Genomic DNA, 23,697 nt, shown 5'->3' on the forward strand with positions numbered 1-23,697 from the left:
ACATGAACTGGAGATCAAAATCCTTTCCCCAGCTATGAAATGATCTACAAAGTTCTCTATAACATTTCTGAGACTTTCTCAGCTCTTTCTGAGGCATGCATTCCCAAGGAGGAATAAACATTATCAAGTTGCATTATCTAAACCAGAAAATGGAAACCATTTTAATAAAATGCTGGATTTTTTTGCATACACCATCAATAGTGACTGGAGTAATTTTGGGTAGCTGTGGGTGCGAATTTAGTTTGCATTGTGAATCTAAACAGATGCTGGTAATTAACCCCAGAAGTACCTGTGTTTCAAAAGTGATAATCTGTCTGCCTTTACTCTCCATATAGAGAGTTGTCTGAGAAATTAGTCAGTCTTTGATAGGTGTTGACTGAAAAATCTTTACAGATTTACATGGGCTGAGTTGAGAGTTTTTAAGCTATCTTGAGACCTGGCAAGAAATCTTTTCTTATTGATTAAAACAAACTAAAAAATTACCTTCTTTCACCAACCACATTAACCAAAGGACCGTTTTAAGATTGCTGCTGTGACATTACTCTTCATCGAAGATCTGTCTTTGTTTTGTGGAGCCCAATGTGGTTCTGGAGGTTTCACTGTAAGGTATTTGGGATTTTTGATCTGGACAAGAGCAAGAGACTCATTCCTGGGTACAGGATGTCATTTTGATGTCCTTTCATTTTCTGCCTTTGCTTGTAGTATGGTTAAACACATTTGTGCATTTTTTCTGCTTGGTATTTTTTCACTCTGTGCTTGGTACAGAAAGCAGCACCTTGAAATCCCAGATGAAATTAAGGCTCTGCTGTTATGGGTGTTTCTCAAGCACTTACATCGTAAGTAGATAAATGTGGATGTAGGGACTGAGACTCAGAAAGATAATTTACCCTACAGTTTTGCAACAGATCATTGACAGAGTTGGGTGTTGTAGCAGAGATTCCTGACTCTCAACCTGATGATCTGTTTTGTATTATGCTCTCTCTTATGAGCAGGATTCCCTCCCCTATTGCTGGAGGGAGTCTGCCTTTGAAATGGAAATGTCATACATGGATGCAGTTTCCTGAGGGTAGTTGAAATGTAAAGACTACTGAGATGATGCTTCAAAGAGGTTTGGAAGGAGGAGGTAGTGATTTTCCCTGATAAAATTTGGCCAGGACACTGTGACATTCACTTGGTCTTCACAAACTCCATTGGATGAGTTGTCCTTAGCCAAGCTGGCTGCTGAATAGTTTCCCCTGCAGAACCCTTTCTGACATTGTGCTGCACCTGATTTCCCCTAGAAATATACCCTCTAAGCAGTAACTCAGCTCTTTCAGACTGGAGCAGACGCAATTTTCTAGTAGTCTTGTGGACTCAAAACCAGTGTTTTTCTTGATAGTCTTGCTAGTCTCCCTGATCTCCCATCAGGAACAGCTTTTCCACAGTTTCTTGATACCGGATGACCAGTTAGGACCTAGAACTGATAGGAAGCTTCCCATGGGAGCATGTGTGAGCTCAGCTGCTGACCCTCGCTGTGCTTCACACTGCCCTCATTGTGGTTCTTTAAGGCAAATTCACCCCGATCTTGAGGTAAACCACAAGGATTTATATATTGTACCAGCACCACAGTGCTACATTCACAGTGGGTGTCTGTGTGGTCTGCTAAGTGCCTGCAGCCTATTGCTGATGTGTTTTTCCATGTCCTCTTCCAGGATGTGTGCAGTGAGTGCCCTCCTGGCCCACCAGGACTGCCAGGCATCCCAGGTTTCAAAGGGGATAAAGGTCTTCGAGGACCACCAGGTAGAGATGGCCAGGATGGGAAAATGGTAAGAGCTGAGGGAGTGACCACGCCTCGGATCTGTTGTAACCTTGTTTTTCTATTAATATGATTGATGGGTTCTTATAAGACAGTTCAGTCTTACTTATTTTTCATCAATAACCTGATTAATTTTTTTTAGAGGCCTGTGGAGTCAATGAACTAAATGAGTGTTTGCCTCTACTTTTTCTGCATTGCAGGGGATTGCTGGTCCCAGAGGTCCTCCAGGCCCACCTGGGCTCGATGGCCCAAAGGTTGGTTGGTTTTCTTCAGTTGTCTAATGAAAACTGACTTGTGACTAGTTAGTCACAATAATTATTTTGCAAACAGGTTACTCAAAGAAGTTGTGGATACCCTGTCTCTGGAAATGTTAAAGGCTAAGTTGGATGGGGTTTTGAGCAACTTGGTTTAGTGAAAGGTGTCCCTGCCCATGTCATGAGGGATTTTTTCACTTAATTAGTGTCTTATGCCCTCCCTTTGTTCACACACAAACAGGCAGACACATCTAAAGGGCCTGATTCTTGATCTTGCATTTCATTGCATTGGTGTTCTAATGGTTGATAAAGAGAGTAAATTTTACCTCAAATCAGGTGAGGAAAAAATTAAAGCCTCAGCAGTAGCCCCCACGCCTGTTCCTCTCCTCTGTGAATCTTATATGCTGGAACCACTTAAATTAAGACTGATGCAATGGTCTGCTGGGCTCCAAACACACCATCTGCCATGGTGGTCTTACCCACAAACTCCGAGTATTTCCGAAACGTGTTATAGGAAGTACTCCTTGTTTCAGCTATATGGTCCTGCCTTGTGGTCCAGGGACATAGGCCAACATAAAACTTCCCTTGTCTGAAGTATTCCAATAACGTCACATTTCAAGCATTTCCTATGAAGAGGGCTGTCACCAGTCTGCTCACAGTGCCAGTGCCTGGCCACAATTAAAACTGCCTAATGTGAAATAAATCAAAACAAATCAATGGACAGAGAGATAAGGTGATTTAATGATGGGCCACAGTTTCTCCAGACATCCCTTCACTACTGACTTACTGTCTAAAATAGCTCCTGCTATTTTAACATCTTTGTATTTGCACTTTTTAGAGTGCAGGACAAGCTAATAGTTTCATGAATTAATTTAATATCTTGCAATTAAAAGTGTGGTGGGGAGAGCAGCACAATCTCAAAAGTAAACATAGAGTTGATCAAAATGAAAGTATGTTCCAGGATAAAATTTACAAGAGAATTAATAACCCATAAAGCCAATAACAGGCAGAAATGCCAAGCAGTCTGAGACATACCACATCTGCTCCTTTCTTATATGTCATGACAAAGCAGAGATTTAGGCAGCAAGAATGGATGGTTAGGTGAAATAACAGGATAAATTTCAAATTGTACATGTGCATGAAGTAAAATCAAGTACCTGATAAGTAGTCTAACTTGAATTCAATAAAAAGAGTTCGCAAATGCAAAAAAAAAAGTATTGTAAGACCCCTGGGAAGGAGCAATCACAAAGACTTTGTGGCTCTTTTCTACATCCCTTAGGAGGATCCTTGCAGTAGAAGGCCCAAACTGCTCTGCACTTTTGACTCTCTGGTATATTGTCCTTACCAGCACCATCCAAGCTATTACGTCCCACTCAGAAGCAGAGCAGTAGAACTGCAGATCTTTGCTCATGAGCAGCTTCATTCCTTCTGCCATATGAATTAGAGCTCTTTTATTAATAAATAGCAACCCTCTTTCTCCCCCTTGTCTCCTAGCTCCCATGTAGTAAACCAGTGTATTATTTCCATGGCCAGCAATTCATTATTGCTCTGTGCATTGTTCACACCTTGTTCACCATCACCTCAGTAATTTTCACTGTGTCACTGTAAGCACTGATAATGCAGACATGTACATTTGAGTTGGCTGTCTCTATCCTGTGTCTCTAGAACAGAGAGAGAGAGAAGGAGAAAGAGAGAAAAAGAAAGAGAAAGAAAGAGAAAGAGAAAGAGGGGAGCACTTTCTGGGTATGAATTTTCTGGCTGCACCTTACAAATGCTGGTTTTATTGCTGTTGTTCCTGAAGGGTGTGGGCACCTTTGTTGGGCCGGGTGATTCCTTATCAAGGTGTGATTCAGTGGAGTTTCTAACAACCTTCCTGCTCTTTAGGGATGTGTAATTCCTCTTTATGAGTATGAGAATAAAACATTAAAAACCAGTTATGCTGGGTCTGCTCAAAGGGCATTTTCCACATATATTCCTGGCTCCAGCACTGGTAGTGAAAGCCTAGAGAAGAATTTAAGAGGAGGACAATGAGGGCTCGGTCCTGATTCTTGAGTTTTATTCTTGAATGTCCAAGTGCTTTATGAAAGAGGTCAAAAAGCTGTCACAACACTGAATCTCATTGACTTTCAGTGGCTCTTTTTTATTACCAGGGTGCTAAAGGAGACCGTGGTATGACTGGAGAAGTAGGAGAAAAAGGTGAACAGGTAAAAACAGAGTGTGCTTTCCACCAGTGCTGTCACTGTGATTGTTCCTTCATCAGTAACTCCTATGATGCCTGTACAAGAGCACCCTTCTCAGAGGCAGAGCTGGAAGATGGGAGCTCTTCATCACTGACAAGCTATGCTGAAGAGTGGAACCAGAGCAATCCTCCACAGACTTCCATCCTCATCTCCAATAAAAACCTCCCAGTACCATCTGTTTCCTCACCTCTAGACTGAATGCGTTGAATTCTCTACATAACCTAACCCTTACTTATTTCCTTGGGTAATCCCTGGATGATATCCAGGAGTTCAGGTGTCTTTGGGTTGAAAAAACCAGTGTTTCTGTTTGTCTTAGATGATGAATGTAAGGAGGACCTCTTTGAGGAGGGACTGAGATGCTATAGGAAAGATGAGAATGGTTTAAAGTAGAGCAAACTTTCATAGTTAATTTTGCCAAGGGCTGAGTCACTGGTTTAAGGTGCAAATCAGCACCTCTTCAATGACTTTTGTAGGACATTTTAAACAGGTTTGTTTTCCTGACTGACCTCCTGTCTTGTGCAATTCCACAATATCTGCTCTCATCTTCCATTAGCATTGACTAAAATAAACATTGAAAGAAGTACACCTGAAATTAACTATGTTATTTCTGAAATACACGCTTTGAAAACCAAGGTTTCACTTTAAAAAGCCATGGTTCTTTATTTCCTTACAACCAGCTCTCACTGACTCATTTTGATGTTACCTCACAATAATCACCAGTTAACTTTTATACAAGTAGATATGTGACTAATACATAAAGAATGTCTCTGTTTTCATTCTGCAGGGCCACCCTGGAATGCCTGGCTTCTCAGGGGCTCCTGGAAACCCTGGTCCACCTGTAAGTTCCTCTGTTGCAAAGATGGTCCTGTAGTTTTCTTACTAACAAAGGATGTTGCAAGCTCCATGTGCTGGAAAGGACCATTCCCATCTGTCTGTGCATTGAATTTGCATTTTCCAATGGGTTCCTAATGATCCCCTGAGTGTGATAGAGTTCCCTACTCATGGTAATTTCTATTTAATACATTGGCCACTTTCCACTGATTGCTTCAGCTCATTCTGTAAATTGTTTATAAGCTTCAGTTACTCTCTGTATACAGCACAAAGATGATGATGAAAACTCTTCCATAGGGACTATGTAGTACATGTATAGGTGCTTTTCTGTATGTGGAATAAGTTGTTAGTCTAGAACTAGCAGATCTAAGAGCATTTTAGTTCTCAATTTTACACAGTGGTATGAGACTGGATTTTCTCCAATTTTCATGTTGCGCGAGTTACTTTTGAATTAAAAGGCCTTTTACACATGTCCCTCTCCATCACAGTCCTCTTCATTCTTAGTTCTGCTCTCTCCATGAATAGAGTTGTGATTTCTTGTATTTAAAAAAGGGTGACAGTGGAGAATCAGGGCTGAAATCACTTGGCTCTCCTGCTGGTGATATCTCCACTTTACTCCCTTCAAGTTTGGGGATTTTTTCTGAGTGAAGGACTTTTCTCTCCAAACCACCTTTCGTTGCCCAAAGTCATCACTGCTCATATTGCTGCTTACAGTGCAGTTTGGCTCTGCTGTGCTGAGGATGTGCCACCGTCATCTGTTCTGGGCATCAGCACAGCCTGAATTCACATTGCACTGACTAAATGACAGGGCATACCTGTTAGAAAAGGGGGGTTAGATTAAAATCCCATATTCAGATGGTAGCAGTGCCTAAAGGACGTTGGATGCTTCGCTGCTGGGACAACATGTGGACTTGCTTCACGGGTCATTTGAGCTCCCATGAGCATTATTTTAGGAGAAAGTTAGTAATAGACACATTTGCTGTGTCTCTATTAACCTAATACTGCTACAACTAGAAAGTTATACCAGTGGGAATAAAACACTTAAAACTGTCCTGTGAGACCTTCTGAACACTCACAGCCAAAGGAAATGTGCAAAGTGAAACTGAGCCTGTCAAAACAGAGCAAAATGTGATGTCCCCTAGACAATTTTGTTCTTCAGCTTTTGCTGACTTTTCCCTCTGTCTGCATTGACATGTGGCTCCAGGAGTTTGCCTGCCACAGAGTGCACTTCATAATTTCTGTTCTCCCGTAGTTGCTGTTCTTCAGAGTTATTTTTGTCATGATTGGCTTTTTCCTACTTGTCCCCAGTTTTCAGAAGGAAGAGCCAAGAGCGAACTCAAATATCTGACTATTTCTGGCTTTGGAGGCTGATTGAGTGCAGAGGTTGGCACTGCTTTTCAGTGGTGAATGAAAAAATGGAATGAATATTGAGCTGAGTGATTAAAGAAAGCTCCAGAGATGCCAGCCATGGTAGGGAATGTGTTGACAAACATACAAAATACGCTAATTATTCACGTTGTTTCTACTTTATTTTGTTTAGGGATCAGATGGGGTGCCAGGACCAATAGGACCTGCAGGAAACCCCGGAGAGGTGGTAAGCTCTAAGCTCTGTGCTTCACCATGGCATCACCTATGTTTAGGTCTGTGAAGTAAAGCTGAGCTGGCAACTATGTAATGTCCTTTGAAAGCTCCCCAAAATATTCAGCCTGCAAGTAGAACCTCCATAAATAAACACAGATTACTGTTCTAGCACTTTTTAAACTCACCAAATGAGACTCCAAATTATCCAGAGGATAATCCAGTCCATGGGACCTCCATGGAGATTTTTGTACCTCTTGTCTGTTCTGTCCTTGCTATTAACATCTCTCAGCCTCCAGAGCAGGATTACTAAATATGTTAGGATGCTTCATAACCTAAGGCTAATATCTGAACTCTGTGCGGGGATTATCAAAATATAACCAGCAGCCTGTTGAAGCACGTCACAGCACAGACTGCTCAGATTCTGGGGCCTGACACTGTTTCCTGGCACTACCAAAAATACCAGTAACAGATACAACCTTTGAGAAGCCCATGAAGAATTTTGGCACTGCTGTTTTATTTGAAGGATTTTCAGATGCTACTTTGTGGTAATGCATCAGAAAACCCTGGGAGAGACAGGTAATCTGATTGATGCTAACTTCAGCTTGAAAAGTTAAAAATGAACCTTCCCTAAAGAATACACTGTTGAGTTGGAACAGTTTAAGACTGTGTCATTCTGTGATGAATTTCTAGAGCAAGGCTTCCTAAGGAACAAGGTGCATTTTGCAGAGCAGTTTCACAACCTGAACTTCATCATAAGTGAACAATGATGGTCATTCATATGGCTATTATGGAATCATTGAACACTCTGTGCAGAAAAGCCAGAGACAAGATAGACAGGAAAGCTGAAATTCCATTTCAAAAGGATGATAAGGTTGTGATGCTGTGAAAGACATGGGATGATATTGTCCAGTCCTGTGGAGTAAGGGGACTTCTTGGGATGGTCAGAGAGGCACTTCTTGTAACTACTCATTTCAAAGGTATAAAATATACATCTGCTTCCTGGCTGGACACCTCATCCAGGAAATTAAGGATGAAATATTAAATATAGTTCAGGAAAAAATTACCAGTGATTTCAGTGCTTTCTCAATTTGTAGGAACTCATAGATAATACTGAATTTTTTATGTGAAAAGAGGAACATCTAAACTAGAAGGAGTTCAAGGGAACCTCATAGACTTTGTGACATGGGACACAAGACCACCTTCTCACAGTTGTCCCCTGTCATGATAAATCTTCATCTGATAGAAGCCTCTCAGGAGCATGCCTGACCCGTGGTGTTTGTTCTTTCCTTCCAGGGCAAGGATGGTCCCCCAGGTCCACAGGGCCCACCAGGGCTGCCTGGACTTCCAGTGAGTGTGGTTAAACTCCTTCTAATTCAGTACATTAAATTATTCATGCACACACAGGTGTGTAAAACAAAGAGGTGACATTTCTGAGGTGCTTTGAAAGCCACGTGTGGTCTGTAACGATGTCTATCATGCTGATGCAATGTCCTTGGTCCAGGACAGTGTGGATGCTGTATTTGATCTCTTTAAAGCAAAGTGTAAATTATAATGTGAACGAGGTCTGTTCCTTGCCTGTCTCCTCAATGAAAGAAATACTCTTATACAGAGCAAAAAATCAACTTATAACTCCAGTGTGAGGGCAAAAGGATTCAGAGACTGGGATATTAACTTTATCTGAATCCACAGACAAAATGATTCCTTTGCACTGACTCTAGTTCAAGTCCACCTTGGGCATAGACTCCTCTCTTCTGGAAAAGGTTATAGTACAACATTTTGGGAGTTTTTTAATCTGTCATAAGGATAGAGCCAGAGATAGTTCTACTGTAAAGTAGCCTACCTGAATGAAGATAATGGCATTACAATGATTTATAACAATTGGTTTTAGAATCCTGATTTAAGATTGTTGGAGTGCTCACCTTGGCGAAAAGGGAAATATTGCCATATTGGAAAGGGAAACAGGTTGTGCTGTCACAGGGGTGTGACAGGAAGAGATTTACAACAGAGCTGTGGATGTAGGGAGGGTTTTGGAGGTTTAGGCAAACAAGCATGCCATGATGAGCAGAGCTTTCACACTGACAAAAACCCCACCAACCATCCTTATCGCTTCCTTTTACCCTGTTTTGCATTTCATTTAACAGGGAATTGCTGGGAATGATGGCAAAGATGGCAAACCAGGATCTCTGGGGGAGCCGGTAATGTAATTTAAAACTGTTTTGCTCAGGCAATCAGAAGCTGCATCCAGCTGTTGTTTGTGGAGCTGCCTATCTATGGACTCCTTAGGGGAAACAAGGAGCCTGTTTGCACATCTGTTTCTAACACCAGAAGGACTGTATTGTCTTGAGCGATTTATAAGCATGACACATGAGCAATCTTGAAAAGAAACTGGGTTCTTTTACTTTTACATCTACCATAAATACACTAAAACATAGTGACTCCACTTTTACATCTGCCTTAAACACTGCAGAGAAGGAAGGTTGTCTTTTAACATTAAACATTGTGATCCATCCTTTTGATAGAAGTTTATGGGGCATAAAAAGTTTAGAGGAGATATCTTTAAAGAAGCTTTTTTCTGGATTTCTCTGAGACGGTTCTGTTGCCCAGAATTAGAGGGTTTATATTTGATTTTCTCTACTTAGTCCATACTTGTATTTGCTGAGGGAAAAAAGCTGTGCCACGAAGTTTTCAGCTAAAAGGAAATGTTAATGAATTTGGCAGTGAATGTTATTTCTTGCAACTGTGTGTGTTACATGAAGAACATACTTCAAGTATCAGGCATTGCCGTCCTCTTTCTGTGACTTGTCAAATGGGACTTAGTGGTTCTGGGAAGAGCCAAGTTCCCAGGCATTAGGACAACTGCTGAGTAGAGGAGTGCTTGTCACAGCAGCTGCAGACAGTTTGTGTCTGCACCAAACCACCCGATTTCTATGTGCAGATGTTGATTTTGCATGTGCTGATTAGGTGTTGGTGCAGCTCTGACACTGCAAATGTACACCAGTCCAGAGCTGTAAAATGCCTCAGGGCCTCAGAGTGCAGGTGACAGTGCAGGTTGAGGTGTGTTTGGGAATTTCTGTCACTGCTGTTCTCCTTGCAAACTCAGACTCCAGCACTGCTGGACAAACCCTGGGCAATCACAGTTCTCAGTGATGTTATGTCTAAGGGAGAGGAGTGGGAAGTCTTCTACAGCAGAGAGACAGACCTGGGGCTCTCTCTAACGTGAACATTATTGTTTCCCACAGGGAAAGCCTGGAGAACAAGGGCTCCCAGGCCGGGAGGGTGCCAGAGGATTACCGGTGGGTGCTGCTCTGAATGGTTCCACCCACTCAACCCCCTGTACTGTAGTCAGGGAGCATTTCTTGGGCAGATAAGGTTCTTTACTGATGCAAACATATAAACAGTCATGGTATTGTGACTAAATAAATACTTAAATAAGCAACAAAAGTAGAACACAGACATTTCTGAATTCTTCACACTTGGAGAAGATTAAATCCCTTACCTAGAAATTAAAGTGTGTAGCCTCATTACACCTCTCTACCAGAAGTCACAGCTGTAACCCTCGTGTTCTCTGTTACATGTCCTCTGAAAGAGTGGGGATAGTAAAATTTAGGGTTAAATAATATATTGGCTGGTCACACCAGGGATACACAGACCAGAGCCTTGGCTTTACAGTGTAAGGAGCTATGGAAAGCTTTTCCTGTGATGTGGCCCTGCCTCATTACTCCCTGGGACACAGCTAATCCATGCTGACCAATCCCCAGTAAGCTTTGGCAAAACTGGAAAGATTATTAAATAAACATTCAAGCTAGAGTTTTCTTAAATGTTTCATGCATCAGGGTGATGGATAATTATTGATTTCATTCCCCTGTGTAGGGTTTCAAAGGACAGAGAGGAGATACAGGTCCGCCAGGTCCCCGGGTAAGTAACGGATACCTCATGCACGATCCTTTGGAGAAAGATTGTGTGGAGTTGCCCTTTCTGAGGCAGTAGGTAAAAATGATGGCAGTGTTTCATGTGCCTGTTTTCCACTATGATTCCATGGGCCACATCTATGGCTCAATGACAGCAGCTATCTTCATTCCCTCTGCTGAACTTCTAGTTCTGGGGAAGGTGAGGCAGCTGGTAGAGCTGAATCCTCTGATGCTCCCTTTGAGATAGTCCTTTTTGAAGAAGCCTCAAGGATGCCTCCATACCACATCCTTCTGGTAAAAATGCTGGCTAAGTGAGGAACTCTACTGCACTTGTTGGACACGTACTAGCTCTCCTCCACAAATGCTGAAGAAGTGCAAATAAGTTCAAGTACAAAACTTACAGGAAAGTGAATAGAAATGTCCCTTTGACTTAGTTGCCTGTGGATCATAAAACCCAAGCCTCAAGTCCTGCATGAAAAGTTGTTCTCCACTCTGTTTGGAGATCCTTGGTGTAAAAGGGGGAATACAAAACTGAATGTTCTTCTACCTAATTCTGCCTTTTTTACAGGGAAATAAAATTCTCTGCTTGCAGAAGCTTATGTGAAAAATCCAGTGCTGGAGTTCTGATCTCTTCCTCATTATGACACCTTCTGCATCATGAGTGTGTTGGTGGTTTTCAGTGCCTGAAAGTAGCAGTAGCAAATAATCTGCTGGAAAGCAGAGCACTGCCTTGTGCATCACTTACAGGAGATGTTTCTGAGTTATTTTTATAAGCTTCATGTCATCTAAGATGAACAAGGCTCTTGCTGCCTTTAAAAAAGTTTTCACTGAGCTTAGTCACAAATTGCAGAAACCCCATACCACTTATAGTGGTGATACTGGTCTGAATTTGACCTCGAGCTGATCTCTCTTCCCTCTTTTGCTGAATTGCAGGGGGAGCCAGGTGTGACAGGTCCTGCTGGTCGTGAGGGGCCACCAGGGAAGGATGTAAGTGCACCATTTTGAGCAGAAATTAATCTCCTTCTCTGTGACAAATGAAAATTTTAATTCACAGTGACCCTGACCTGAAACAGCTGCAGAAACTGCAATAAAGGGTGAATTACTGCAGGGAATGATTTGTGCAAAGATCATTAGGGAAAACAAAGAATTGGAGGGCCTTTGTCACTGCTCAGCTGCTGACACTAAAATGTCAGATGTATCTTTGGATAAGTAGAGAAAGCAGCATTGTGTGAAACCCAGGCTGTGCTTGGTAGCCATGGACCTGCCTTCTGGCACCCATCTCTGAGCAGTGCTTCGCTCTGCAGGTCCCACCAGGCCAGCCTCTGTCACGCTTCCTTTGCCACACCTGACTGAGTGTGTCGCTCCACTGAAGTCTATGAAATACCTATGGAATAAGTTGCTGCTGCTGAGAGGAAGGAAAGATGGTACTAACAGTTCCTCTGGCATGATTACTGTCAAGTGCAGTCATATAACAAAGTCCTGGGAGGGCGCAGCTGATGTGGGATCCTGCAGCAGCTACTGAGCAATGCTCCGAGCAGCTGATGTGCCACTGCCATGGGACCTGGAGAAGTGGCTTCTCAATTGCACCCCCTTGTGTCACTGGAAACTGGTGTGCTGTAAATGGTACCCTACAAAGCAAAATGTAAGGCAGACCTAAAGGAACCCCTTGGAGAAGATGGAAGCAGCTCTGAAGCCTCCCTGGAGAGAGAACAGACTTGTCAGTTCTTGAGAAATATCAGAGAATCTCTGTCCCTAAGAAATACAGGTTTAAGATAATCTGATAATAACCTGATAGAAATGGTTTCTGCCTGTAATCAGGCTGCATTTAGTGGTAGGTGTTTAAAATTCGAAGGGTTGGTCTTCCTCATAAATAACTGAAAGGGGGCAGTGAGACTCCTTTAATTCTGTTTCCCCTAATGTGTGAACAATGTAATTTAGCAGGAATATTTTAAAATGTCTGTTCACCTGCCTCCATGTCACCAGAATGCTTCTCTTCCTTTCAGGGTGATCCTGGTCCCATAGGACCACAGGGCCCTCGAGGACTCCGAGGGCAGCCGGTGAGTTTTCTCTTCTGATAAGCCCTTTCTAGAGGTACATTATAGTTCATAGAATGGTTTGGATTGGAAGGAACATTAAAGATAATGTAGTTCTAGTCCCTTGCCATGGAAAGGGATGCCACCCACTAGACCAGGTTATTCAGAGCCCCATCCAGCCCAGCCTTGAAAAATTCCAGGGATGGAGCATTGTTTGTGGTGGGAATGTTCTGCAGTCCAGAACTCTGGCTTGAAAGAAGAGAGTTTAGGAAGATTGAGATGATGTTTGATTAAAACACTTTGCCTTTCAGAAAGACAATTAGGAATGATATTGCTAGAAACTGATGAAGACTTATAATAGTGCAAGGAATTGATGGTTGCTGACTCAGTGGGAAGAACAGTTCAATAGATTCTGTCAGGATTGCAGAGTCAGAAATACTCATATTTCAGTCCTGCCTCTGGGATCCTGCTCACTTCTCACATGGTCTCAGTTTTCAAAGATAGACACTCACTGTGGGTGCCTGGGTTGAGTTACATGGGGGTCCAGTTGTGATACTATTCACCTGTACAAGTTTATTACAGCTTCAGTGGAGAAATAGAAATCTATTTGACATTTCAAAATGTCTCCTTTAGGATGTCTCAGAAATTACTTTCATTAATTTCATGGGGTTTAAAATTCTGTCTTAGAAATTAATCCTTATCAAATCTGAATCGAGATCTCTGTTGCTGAACCATGGCACACCTTTAGTGTGTTGCAATGAGTGAGTTCCTTTCCTTCTCAGAAGACCTGGTAGTGAAAGAGAGTCTTATGTCATGATCTGGGGGAAATGCTGACTCAGCAATGCCAGGAGCTGGAGCAGCAGGTCCCTCCAAGCTGGGGGGGTTGGGGTTTAGATTAGACTGTAAGAACATATGGATACCTCCTGTGTCTACCTCATATTCATCTCATTATTCCTGTACTGCTGGCATCACTCACTATCATGTCATGCCCCTGCACAACATTAGCAGTGAGTGAAAATACTTGAAGAGATGGAAATTATCGTAACTCCAGGCCATATTCTTCTTTGGAGAAGAGATACTTGGGATTTTGTATGTTGGAGGGCCAAGTATCAGTTTCTCTCGTTCTTCCTCTTCTTTGTTTTTTATCTAAAAAGGAGTGTGAGGCATGATTTTTAATATTGACAGTACAAGGGCTGGTCTTTATGGTCAACTCCAATGCAGGGAAAAACACCTCTGCATGGTGAGTTGAGAGAAGAAGAGTGTAAAACTTCATCTCACCAAACTCTGTAGATGATCAGCTCAGCTGCTTTCCTAAGGAGCAGTGAAAAACAGGTCTTTTTAAAGGATGATTTGGTTCATTCTGAATTATCTGGTGCCAGGTAAGTATCAAATACCTCAAAACTTTAGAACAAGTGTTTCTCTCCATTCCCCAAGAAAGGGGAAGCCTGAGATGATTAAGAAGAGTCTTGTTTGAACACTGGTGACTTGGAGCAGCCAGAGGAGGTGGCTCCATCCATCCAGAAGGATGCTACATATGAGAAAGACAAGGGTGAAGGAAAGGAGGAGGAGAAGTGCTGGTTTGGTCCTCCTCAGGCCTGCGGATTTGGGTCCACATCTCAGTTTTTGTCCTGAGATCAGCCATGCAATCCGGGATGCAGAAGCTGTGAGGTCAGTTGGAAATAAGATACTTCACAGTCTGTCAGGAGAGGAGACTGAACAACACCAAAGAAATCCCTGCTGATGTAGGTGTAGCTGGATATTTCTAGTTTTAGCATGCATTACATCACTAATTTTTTTGCTTTTGACACAGGGCAAGAATGGATTGCCTGGATCTGCAGGAGAACCTGGCCCAGCAGGTATCCCAGTAAGTACCACAAAGGGAAATTTGTGCAGCCAGGAGAGGTCACTGATGAAGTGTAGGTAGAATGGATTATGTGTAGCTGATTACCATCCCTGAGGCTTCCATGTCTGAAGATGGGTGATCTGAAAATCACTGTCTGGCCACAACTTTGAAGGGGGTTTGGCTACAGTCCTGGAATTGAGATGCTAGCTGGGTCATCACTTTTCCCAGTGAAAGTTAAGTGTTCACAGCAAATGGAAATGATTGATTGCCTAGCATGGAAAAAAGATTGACATGCCTCATTTTAACCAGTAGATTTAATTTTGCCAAGCAGGGAGCGTGCAGCCAGCAGAGAGTTGTCACAAGGAAGGAGAGGGCCTCGGGGAGCTGGCAGGCTGCCATTGAGGAATAGTGGCAGCAAAAAAATCCTCACAGGCACTTGGGGAAAGAGCAGACAGTGGGCAGTAAACCAAGATCAGAAAGCAGAATGAAACTCCCCTGAGGCCATCCTGTGGGGAAGAACAGCTTGGAAATGAAGAGCTGTAAGAAGGACAGTGAGGAACTGGTGGTTTGGTTGTTGTATCTGGTTTTTTTTTACTCTGTTGTGATGCTGAAAATCGTCCAGAATTCAGCAAATCCATGCAAATATTCCTTTGTGCCCAGTAACATCTATCGCAATGCAGGGCTCTTCCCTCTCTTTGCCCATGGAGACAGTACAGCTTGCTGGACTGTTGGATTAATAGGGAAACAAAGGCAGAGCAGGAGGAATGTGAAAAGCTGCAGCAGGACTTCTCTCTTTGTGACCCTTGCAATGCCATAAAGCCACTCCAGCCTCGCCACAGACTTGTACCCTGATCAAGCATCTGCAGGGATGTCTCAGAGAAGCAAATACCACCTTTCTGTGTGGGGAGGTGGGACAGGGTGCTGCAGTCTGACAGCCCTTCGGCATCAAACAATAAGTGCCACATGCTTTTTTGTCCTTGACATAAGCTCTTCTTACCTTCCTGGGCCTGCTGCCATTGCTTCTTGCCCCACGGATCCTTACTCTTGCCTTTTCAAACTTCTTTTCTTCTTTTTGTTAAACCTACCCCTGTTCTCAATTCCTATCACTGCTTTTTTACCTTCTGGGTCTTTATCAGGTCACTGTCGCTTTGGGATGCCTTGTGAATGCCAAGTGGGGATTATTATTTTAATCATCACAGTGTTATCACAATACCTATACGATGTGACCCAGGGACTCACCGGGCACCTTCCTGCACAAACAGCACCACAGCAGCTTTTGCTCCAGAGGATTTAGAGTCCAAAAATAACATAGGAGATTGAAAAAGGATAAAGTCAGATGGATGAGGAAGGGGAAACAATGAGACAGTGTTGGTCAGCAGAACAGACAGTCATCTCATCATTATCTTTCTCTGTCATTAAAATGAATCCTCTCCTTTTCATAAAGGTTATTATGGGAAGTATATCCTCGTGCTGTACATAAATCCATTTATTTTGAAATGTACTAATTCACCGTGTAGTGTGACAAGCCAATATTTTATATTTCTATTTTGAAAAAAAGGAGATGTGAGGAAGGTTATCATGGTAATAAAGATGAATTTTTTTTTCCACCTTCAACATTGCTGACTTGTAATCACAAGGTAAAACCTGTCAGGAGCTTTCTCCTTTTGCATTTGCTGTTTGACAGTGCCCATCACAATTCACAGTGCTCATGCTTAAGCCCACACACAGCAACACAGTCCAGCCCCTGAAGTCTCCAGGGCAATTTGCACACCCCAAATCCATGTGCTTTGTTCTTGTCAGGCTCATTGGTGCTCACTTTGCACAAGTTTTACCCTAAGAAGAAAAAGGGCTATGTTCTGAACTGAAAATGTAGAGGACAAATTTGTGAAAGCAAAGGTTAAAATTAGAGTTAAAACCAGAAATGTGCATGACATGGTTCTGTGTCATGAACTGTTATTTAAACTGCCCTGATCTGTAAGGAAAAAGGGACAGTTTGACTGAATATCACAAGAGATAAGTGAAAGACAGACATTTTATAAATTCAGCCTGGAAATAAAGGCAGAGGAGAAGCCCTGTAAGTGTCTGTTGGTTGTATTCTCAGATGTGAGCAGTATGACCACCTGTGCTGTTTCCCTGTCATCACCCATTACAGCATTTCTGCTCTCGACACCCCCTCATAAGCCATGTGGTACCACAACAACCATGGAACACGCCTCCTGCCCCTGCCATAATTGTCCCTTCCTTTTTGTCTTCTCCCAAGGACCCTGTGTAGCTTGTTAATAACACAACCATGGTGCCTGCAACCTGCTTTTCTAAAATACTTTGTTCTTCCTTGTCAGTTTCGGGAGTCCTGCTGCTAAAGTGAAATTTCCCAGTTCCAGTATATCTGTAAATGAATGCCCTGGGAAAGAGGTGTTGGGGAAAGGGCTGCTAGTGTCTGTCTCATTTCTTTCCTAAGGGTGCCAAAGGAAATAAAGGAGAAACAGGCAGCCCAGGACTCCCTGGCTTTATAGGACCCCGAGGACCACCTGTAAGTATGTCTGGGGATGGATTAGATCCTCTCTTTACCTGCTTTTAAGTGTTAGACTGATGAAGATGGGACACGGTCATCTTCATTTAGGTAAAAAAAAACTGAAGCAGGAAAAATCCAGAAGCCATATAATTTTACTTCCAAAGGAAACTGGACTGCAAAAATACATTTTTCATATCGATAAACAACCGTAATCTCATGTATGGAGCTGATATCTGTCAGTCAGCCCTGATAATATGTGCATTAATCAGACTGCTTCAACAGTCTTCTTAATACAGGTATGGGGTATTTAAGTTCTCAGACTATACCTCTGCATGAACCTTAGATGGACTAAATAAGGAAATTGTGAGTGCTGATAATAATACAGGTATTTCTGATATTTGCTATTCTGAGGGAAATTCCTTTGTTGCCAGCAACAGAGATACATTGCAATTAAAGCATTCCTATATCTCCTGAAGTGATCTAAAATAATAAATAATAAACCTATACACATGACAATATCACAGCCTCAGAATCCAATATCTTTAGACCTTTCAAGGTGAGTAAAAGATGTTAAATTCCACTGGAAGGATGGAAAAGATAAATGCTAGGTAATTTTTTTTTATTTCTAGATCTGTTGTGACAAAAAATGAGATATAAAAGATTTTTGTGTGGCTCTAGCAGATCTGAATCTTTCACAGGGTGGGTGTTTTTTCCTTCTGTATTTTTAAATATTTTTTTAATAATTGAAAGGGATCTTTGGGATGAAAAGAGGAGAAAGAAATATTTCTCTGGACAATTAATTTTAAGCAGCAAACATGGTGGCCATTTAAAACTGAAGTGGCCCTAAGGAAAACTCGAGTAAGTTTAATGCAGCCTAATTTGGATCACACATCTCTGATTATTTTCATTCCTCATGGATACGTGTATGGATGCTAACACAGCTGAAGATGTTATGTTTCCAGGGGGAATTATCACCTGCATGCATGTTATAGGTATGATCATGTGTGTTGATTGCAAACAGACTTAGAAAGATGAATTTTTCCATTTATGATATGGGAAAGTGGCCAGAATTTCAGCAATAACTAGCTTAATGTTCATTTTGCTTTATCTGCAGTTCAGGACTGCAGTGACTTTTTTTTTCATTGAAATACTAAAATGGAAACTGCATTGTCTAATTATCACATTAAAAATGCAGAGAAAATAATTTAAATAAATATATATAAATAAGTCTATGAGGGTGCTTATTCAAACTGAGATTATTTAAGATAGTTATGAAAGAACAGGTGAGCACTCAGGCTTAAAATTCCTTTATCACTGCCTCTGTATGTGTTTTTCCAGCTGGTGTAATGCAAGATGGTACTTCTACCTACAAAATTTATTTAATTTACATCTTCAGACTCTTATGGGTATAATGCTGGTGCTTCTTAAGTTTAACAACACCATATAAAGTATATGAAGCTTTGGGAAGTGTTGGTAAGAAAAAGGAACAAAATTTATTGAAAGCAGGAACACACTTTCAGTGAAACATCTGCCTTCAGCTGGTTTGTTAGAAATTACTTCCTGTTATTTATGCTTACATGGGATGCAAATTCACTAAAAATTGCTTTCCAAATAGTAGGATGTGTCTCTCCAGGAACGACCAATAGCAGTAGGATAAGGACAAGTCATGCAAACCTGCTACTTTGTAGAAGAAAACTTGTTAACAGAAAGCAAGACTTGCAGTTATTAGGTGAAGTCTTTCTTCCAACTCCTCCAGTGCAATGCTCAATTCACCTTCTGTGTGTCTTAGGGAGAACCTGGAGAAAAAGGTCCTTCTGGAAAAGAGGTAAATTAAATTCCCAGTTGTTTCTATACAGGGCTGGTGTCACAGGGAAAAAAATCATCAAGGGTGTTACTAGGGCTGCAACAAATTGTTGGGTTTTTTCATAGAATGGTTTGGCTTGGAAGGGAGCTTAAATATCACCTATTTCCACCCACCCTGCCAGGGGCAGAGACACCTTCCACTCGACCAAGTTGCTCAGAACCCCATTCAACCTGACTTTGAACCATTCACAACTTTTCTGGGTAACCTGTTTCAGTGCCTCACCACCCTCCTAGTGAAAAATTTCTACCAAATACCCTACCCTCTCAGATTGTGAAGCCGTTTCCTCTTGTCCTATCACTACAGTCCCTGAAAAAAGGTTTGTCCCCATCTTTCTTACAAACCCCCTTTTAGTACTGGAAGGGGCTCAGAACCTTCTGTCCTTCAGGCTGAACGACCCCAGCTCTCTCAGCCTGAATCCACAGCAGAGGTGCTCCAGCCCTCTGAGCATGTTCGTGACCTCATCTGAACTTGCTCCAACACATTCATGTCCTTGCTTATATTCTGGCACCAGAACTGGACACAGCACTTCAGGTGGGGTCTCACTAAACGGGAGTGGAGGGGAGAATCACTTCCCTCAACCTGCTTGTCATGCTTTTTTTTTTTTTTTTTCCTTCAATTGTTGATAATTGAGAGCAAAAGGGAAAGCTCTCAGGAAACTGTCAGACTGTCATGAAAATAAATTTTCCTCAGGTCACAGGAGTCATTACAAAGGTGTTTGGTTCATTATTTACTGTCATTATGGATGGTTCTTTTATGTTTACCTTTATTTTGTTGCAGGGTGCACCAGGGAAACAGGGTGCAATTGGCTCCAAAGGAGAGAGGGTAAGATAAAGAATTTAACTAGTTACTTCATTACATTGAAATAAAGAGAGCTATTTTGAGTAAGTGGCTGGGGGTAGGGGTCATTCAAAAGTGAAGCCAGTGCTTCCCAGTCTCCCAGGTCTCTCTTTAATCATTCTCTGTCAGTAATAATTTGTGGATCATTTGTAGTGCACCAGATATTGTACTCAGTAACTTTGCCAGCTCAGCTGTGAGTGTTTCTCTCTTTAGAAATCAGAAGTTTGCCTCTTATTTTGTGGTAGTAATGTCATTCTTTTCACTTAGGGCGAGCCTGGTTTCAAAGGTGAAAAAGGCCCTCAAGGAGAAAAGGGACCTCCAGGTGACCCCGGGATACCTGGTCATAAGGGTCATCCAGGACTGATGGGTCCCCATGGACCTCCAGGAGACACTGGGCAAGTTGGACCTCCTGGTCCTCCAGGACAGCCAGGATTTCCAGGACCAAGGGTAAGATTGCCAGAGAAAGGCTTTGTACAGTAATTTTCCTGCCACAGGGATCAGAGAAGTGCCTCAGAGTACATTGAGGCTGACAGAAACTGGAGCAGGAGCGTGTTATAATGGGGAGGCAGCACTTTTAGCTCTTGATACCCATAAAGGAGAGCTATAGCACATCTCAGGGAATCATGGAATCATAGAATGGTTTGGATTAGAAGAAACCTTAAAGACCATTTAGTTCCAACCCCCTGCCATGGGCAGGGGCACCTTCCACTAGACCATGTTGCTCCAAGCTCCATCCAACCAGGCCTTGGACACTTCCATGGATGGAAGTTGGGGAAGGCTTGTGGGGTTGTTGACTTGCTCTTTCAGGGGAGCTAAGTAATCCAGACCCATGGCCAGTTGCTGACACCTTTTACCCTTAAATGCCTAAATCAGGTCCTGTGGTGGTGGCCATGGCATTAGAGTCCAAAAAGAAATTTTTCTATAAGGGCAGTAATGTGTAGCACTTCATAGAGAGGACTAACACCTTCCTTTGCAGCTGGTTGTTGTGAGAGACAAAATGCTGAGCCATGGAAAGGTCACCACTCTATTCCTGGAAATCCAGGAGTCAGCTCATCAGAATTCATGAAATACTATTTCTGTTTAATATTCGCCCTCTTTTTTTTCCCCCCTGTTGGGAAACAATTTCACTACTGAGAATGCCTGAGGGTGTTGTATGTAGCAGAATGAGAAAAACTACCAATAGCAGTGAAGCCACTGCGCCCATCCTGAGAATGAATTTGAGATATCTCAGAGGAGAATAAACAGAGAATAATCTCTGATGTAAAAGCTGGCTAAATTTTAGACAAAGCATTTCTTTGTGTGTGAAATCAAGTGATGAATATGGAAACTTAATTTAAACAATAGGGTTAAAACTTGAAAAGATAATTTGTAAGCCTTTAAAGTATGCTCCACAATTATGTTTATTTACTGGGATATACACTAACAGCCATCAAAAACAGTTAGTACTTAATGACAAAATTGTTTCTTTTGTCACCAGTGACACATCTTTTTCTCATGCAAAATTTGTGTTGGGAAGGAGGCAGCAAATAGACCAACTCTGTATTTATCAGCAATGTTATTGATTAAAACTGAAATGTCACTTAGCTATTTAATAAAATCTCCTTTTCTTAATGAAGAAAAACTTCTGACTCAGAAGAGCTCACTAGGTTTTTGTAAATATAGAGGACACAAACTGCATCTTGTATGTTAAAACAGTGTGAGGGAAAAGCAACACTTTTGCAAGCAGCTCATTCACAAAAGAAGGCAGTCTTTAGGTTGACCAGAAGTATTTTCAAAACTGACAGAAATGCAAAGAATAATTTTAGCCAAAAAAATGAAAAGTGAATTTCAGGTGGAGCATCTCACTTTCTGATTTACAGAGAAAAACATTTGCTCTTGCTGCTTGAAAATGGTTTATTGTTTAAATGTAGCTACATTTTTTCTTTTGAGTTTTTGCAAAGGCAAGAGCCTGGCTACCCTAAAGCCTTTTTTTTTTTTTTATCATTTACTTGGAAAGACGCAATTGAAAAAATTCTTCCACCCATCAAAAATGGTTTCATAATATTTTTAGTTGCATCATCTGGAGTTGTTGTTCACATTACTTTGAGTTTTTACAGCTATTACCACTGTACAACAGCAACAGCACAAAAGAACTAAGAGAAAAGATGAAAGATACTGTGCCTTGGGGGCTGGGTAGGGGGCCAAGGCAAGGCAGCCACATACCCTGTCTCCCTTCAACAGTCTGAAGTCAGGCAAAACCTTGTACTGGTTTGGAAGAATAGGTATCATATGCATAAACTGGCTAAACTGGCTTCTGTTTCCTGAGATAAGGCCCGGTGGAAGGGGATGCATCCAATATGAGTGCTTTTAGCAAGTACAGACACCCAGCATTAGTACCCTGGGGGCACATGTAAATCTCTCTGTGAGGAAACATGCAATGATGAAAAAGGACATGGGATCTCCACTGTGATCTGGTAGGGCAGAGATGTCTCCTGATGTGATTTCTATTACTTGTCCTATGAGTTCATAGGAAGGAGATTTTCTCAAGGATGGAGATGGAAACAGTGCTGCAACTAGTGCCCTCAGACCAGGCTGCCTGCTTAAACCACCGAAACCATAGTTTACTAGAAGCTGGAAATTGAGGTGCCTTTGATTCCGTCTCCCACAGCACAGTCCTGGAAAAGCCATCAGCCCAGGGCTTGGGCAGGTGCACTCTTTGCTGGCTTAAGAACTGTCGGGATGGCCAGGCCCGGGGAGTTGGGGCATGGTGCCGCATCCAGTTGGCGTCCGGTCAGTAGTGGTGTCCCCTGGCCCCAGTCCTTTTCAGTTTCTGTCCTGCTGATGTAGCCAAGGGCATTGAGGGTACCCTCAGTAGTAAATTTGTGATGACACCGAGGTGGGTGGGGGTGTCGATGCCCTGCAGGGTAGGAAGGCTCTGCAGGGGGATGTGGACAGGCTGGCTGGATGGTGTGAGGCCAGTGGGATGTGGTTCATGAAGAGCAAGGCCTGGGTCCTGCCCTCATGTCCCAACAAGGCCCTGCAGTGCTCCAGGCTGGGGGCAGAGTGGCTGGAAAGCTGCCCAGCAGGAAAGGCCTGGGAGGTGCTGGCCAACGGCGGCCGAACGTGAGCCTGCGTGTGCCCAGCTGGGCAAGGAGGCCGGTGGCCTCCTGGACTTCTGTGTCAGCAATAGTGTGGCCAGCAGGACCGGGCTGGTGATTGTCCCTCTGTGCTGGGCACTGGGGAGGCCACAGCTCAAGTGCTGTGTGCAGATGTGTGCCCCTGTTCAGATTAGTGAGAGCACCACAAATTAAGGTGCCAAGGGGACAATCCACCAAAGTCAACAACAGGGATTTTATTTAACAATAAATAGGAGGTAGAGAGATAGAGAGGAATAGAAAAGAGGAGGGTGAGAAGGAGAGGGGGGCAAAAATAGGGGAAAGTGCAGGAAGGGAGTGATCAAGCAGAAGACAGACACCACACTTGGCTCCAGTGGCATCCCATGGGTCCTTCCTCACCCTGCACATCTCGGTGAGAGGTCCCAGTGGTTCTTGTGGAGGTGGAGGTGGGGGCCCTGGGTCATTCTTTCGGGATTAACACTTTTCTCCAGTCCATGTTGTGGTGTTCCAGTGAGGCGGTTTCCTAATTGCCATGTGGAGGGAGGATGGGCGTGCCTTCCTTTGCCGGCAATGCTGAGGCCCAAGGAGCATTTCTCAGCTCCTAATGCAGACTGGGCATAGGGTGGGGATGGACCCCCACAATGAAGCCTGGGCATAAGTCAGCTTCTGTGGCATTCTACAAGGCAGCGTTGTAATCCTTCCTCAGCTGGCTCTCCTCGACCAGGCTGCCTTCCAGTTGGCTTGGACATGCCAGGCTGGGTCCAGGAGCAGGACCTACCTTTGGCAACCTGTTGCCTTGGGAACCATCCATCGTCCATCCATCCATCCATCGGTGTATCTACTACGTGCCTCCCTGTGCCGTTGCCTGTGGGAGCTGCAGCTACCACTGGGAGGGGGCCCGCCC

General features: G+C 42.9%; 1 protein-coding gene across 7 annotated transcripts in view; it reads left to right on the forward strand.

Annotated features, from left to right (window-relative positions):
* COL22A1 (collagen type XXII alpha 1 chain) overlaps positions 1 to 23,697 on the forward strand; it is a 226,914-nt gene that overhangs the window by 192,815 nt on the left and 10,402 nt on the right. For 3 of the 7 annotated variants that reach the window (XM_017746704.1, XM_017746706.1, XM_017746705.1), the window contains 16 exons: positions 1,692 to 1,805; positions 1,996 to 2,049; positions 4,200 to 4,253; positions 5,074 to 5,127; positions 6,661 to 6,714; positions 7,995 to 8,048; positions 8,843 to 8,896; positions 9,941 to 9,994; positions 10,572 to 10,616; positions 11,543 to 11,596; positions 12,613 to 12,666; positions 14,453 to 14,506; positions 16,944 to 17,015; positions 18,787 to 18,822; positions 19,639 to 19,683; positions 19,966 to 20,145. In XM_017746704.1, the coding sequence (XP_017602193.1) occupies positions 1,692 to 1,805; positions 1,996 to 2,049; positions 4,200 to 4,253; positions 5,074 to 5,127; positions 6,661 to 6,714; positions 7,995 to 8,048; positions 8,843 to 8,896; positions 9,941 to 9,994; positions 10,572 to 10,616; positions 11,543 to 11,596; positions 12,613 to 12,666; positions 14,453 to 14,506; positions 16,944 to 17,015; positions 18,787 to 18,822; positions 19,639 to 19,683; positions 19,966 to 20,145 (1,032 nt within the window). Of the gene's footprint in view, positions 1 to 1,691; positions 1,806 to 1,995; positions 2,050 to 4,199; positions 4,254 to 5,073; positions 5,128 to 6,660; positions 6,715 to 7,994; positions 8,049 to 8,842; positions 8,897 to 9,940; positions 9,995 to 10,571; positions 10,617 to 11,542; positions 11,597 to 12,612; positions 12,667 to 14,452; positions 14,507 to 16,943; positions 17,016 to 17,626; positions 17,697 to 18,612; positions 18,823 to 19,638; positions 19,684 to 19,965; positions 20,146 to 23,697 lie in introns of those variants that run through there. The other 4 variants (XR_001866005.1, XR_001866001.1, XR_001866002.1 and 1 more) reach the window with 4 other exon arrangements.

This window comes from Corvus brachyrhynchos, unplaced genomic scaffold, assembly GCF_000691975.1.
Source record: "Corvus brachyrhynchos isolate BGI_N302 unplaced genomic scaffold, ASM69197v1 scaffold89, whole genome shotgun sequence".
Lineage (NCBI taxonomy): Eukaryota > Metazoa > Chordata > Aves > Passeriformes > Corvidae > Corvus > Corvus brachyrhynchos.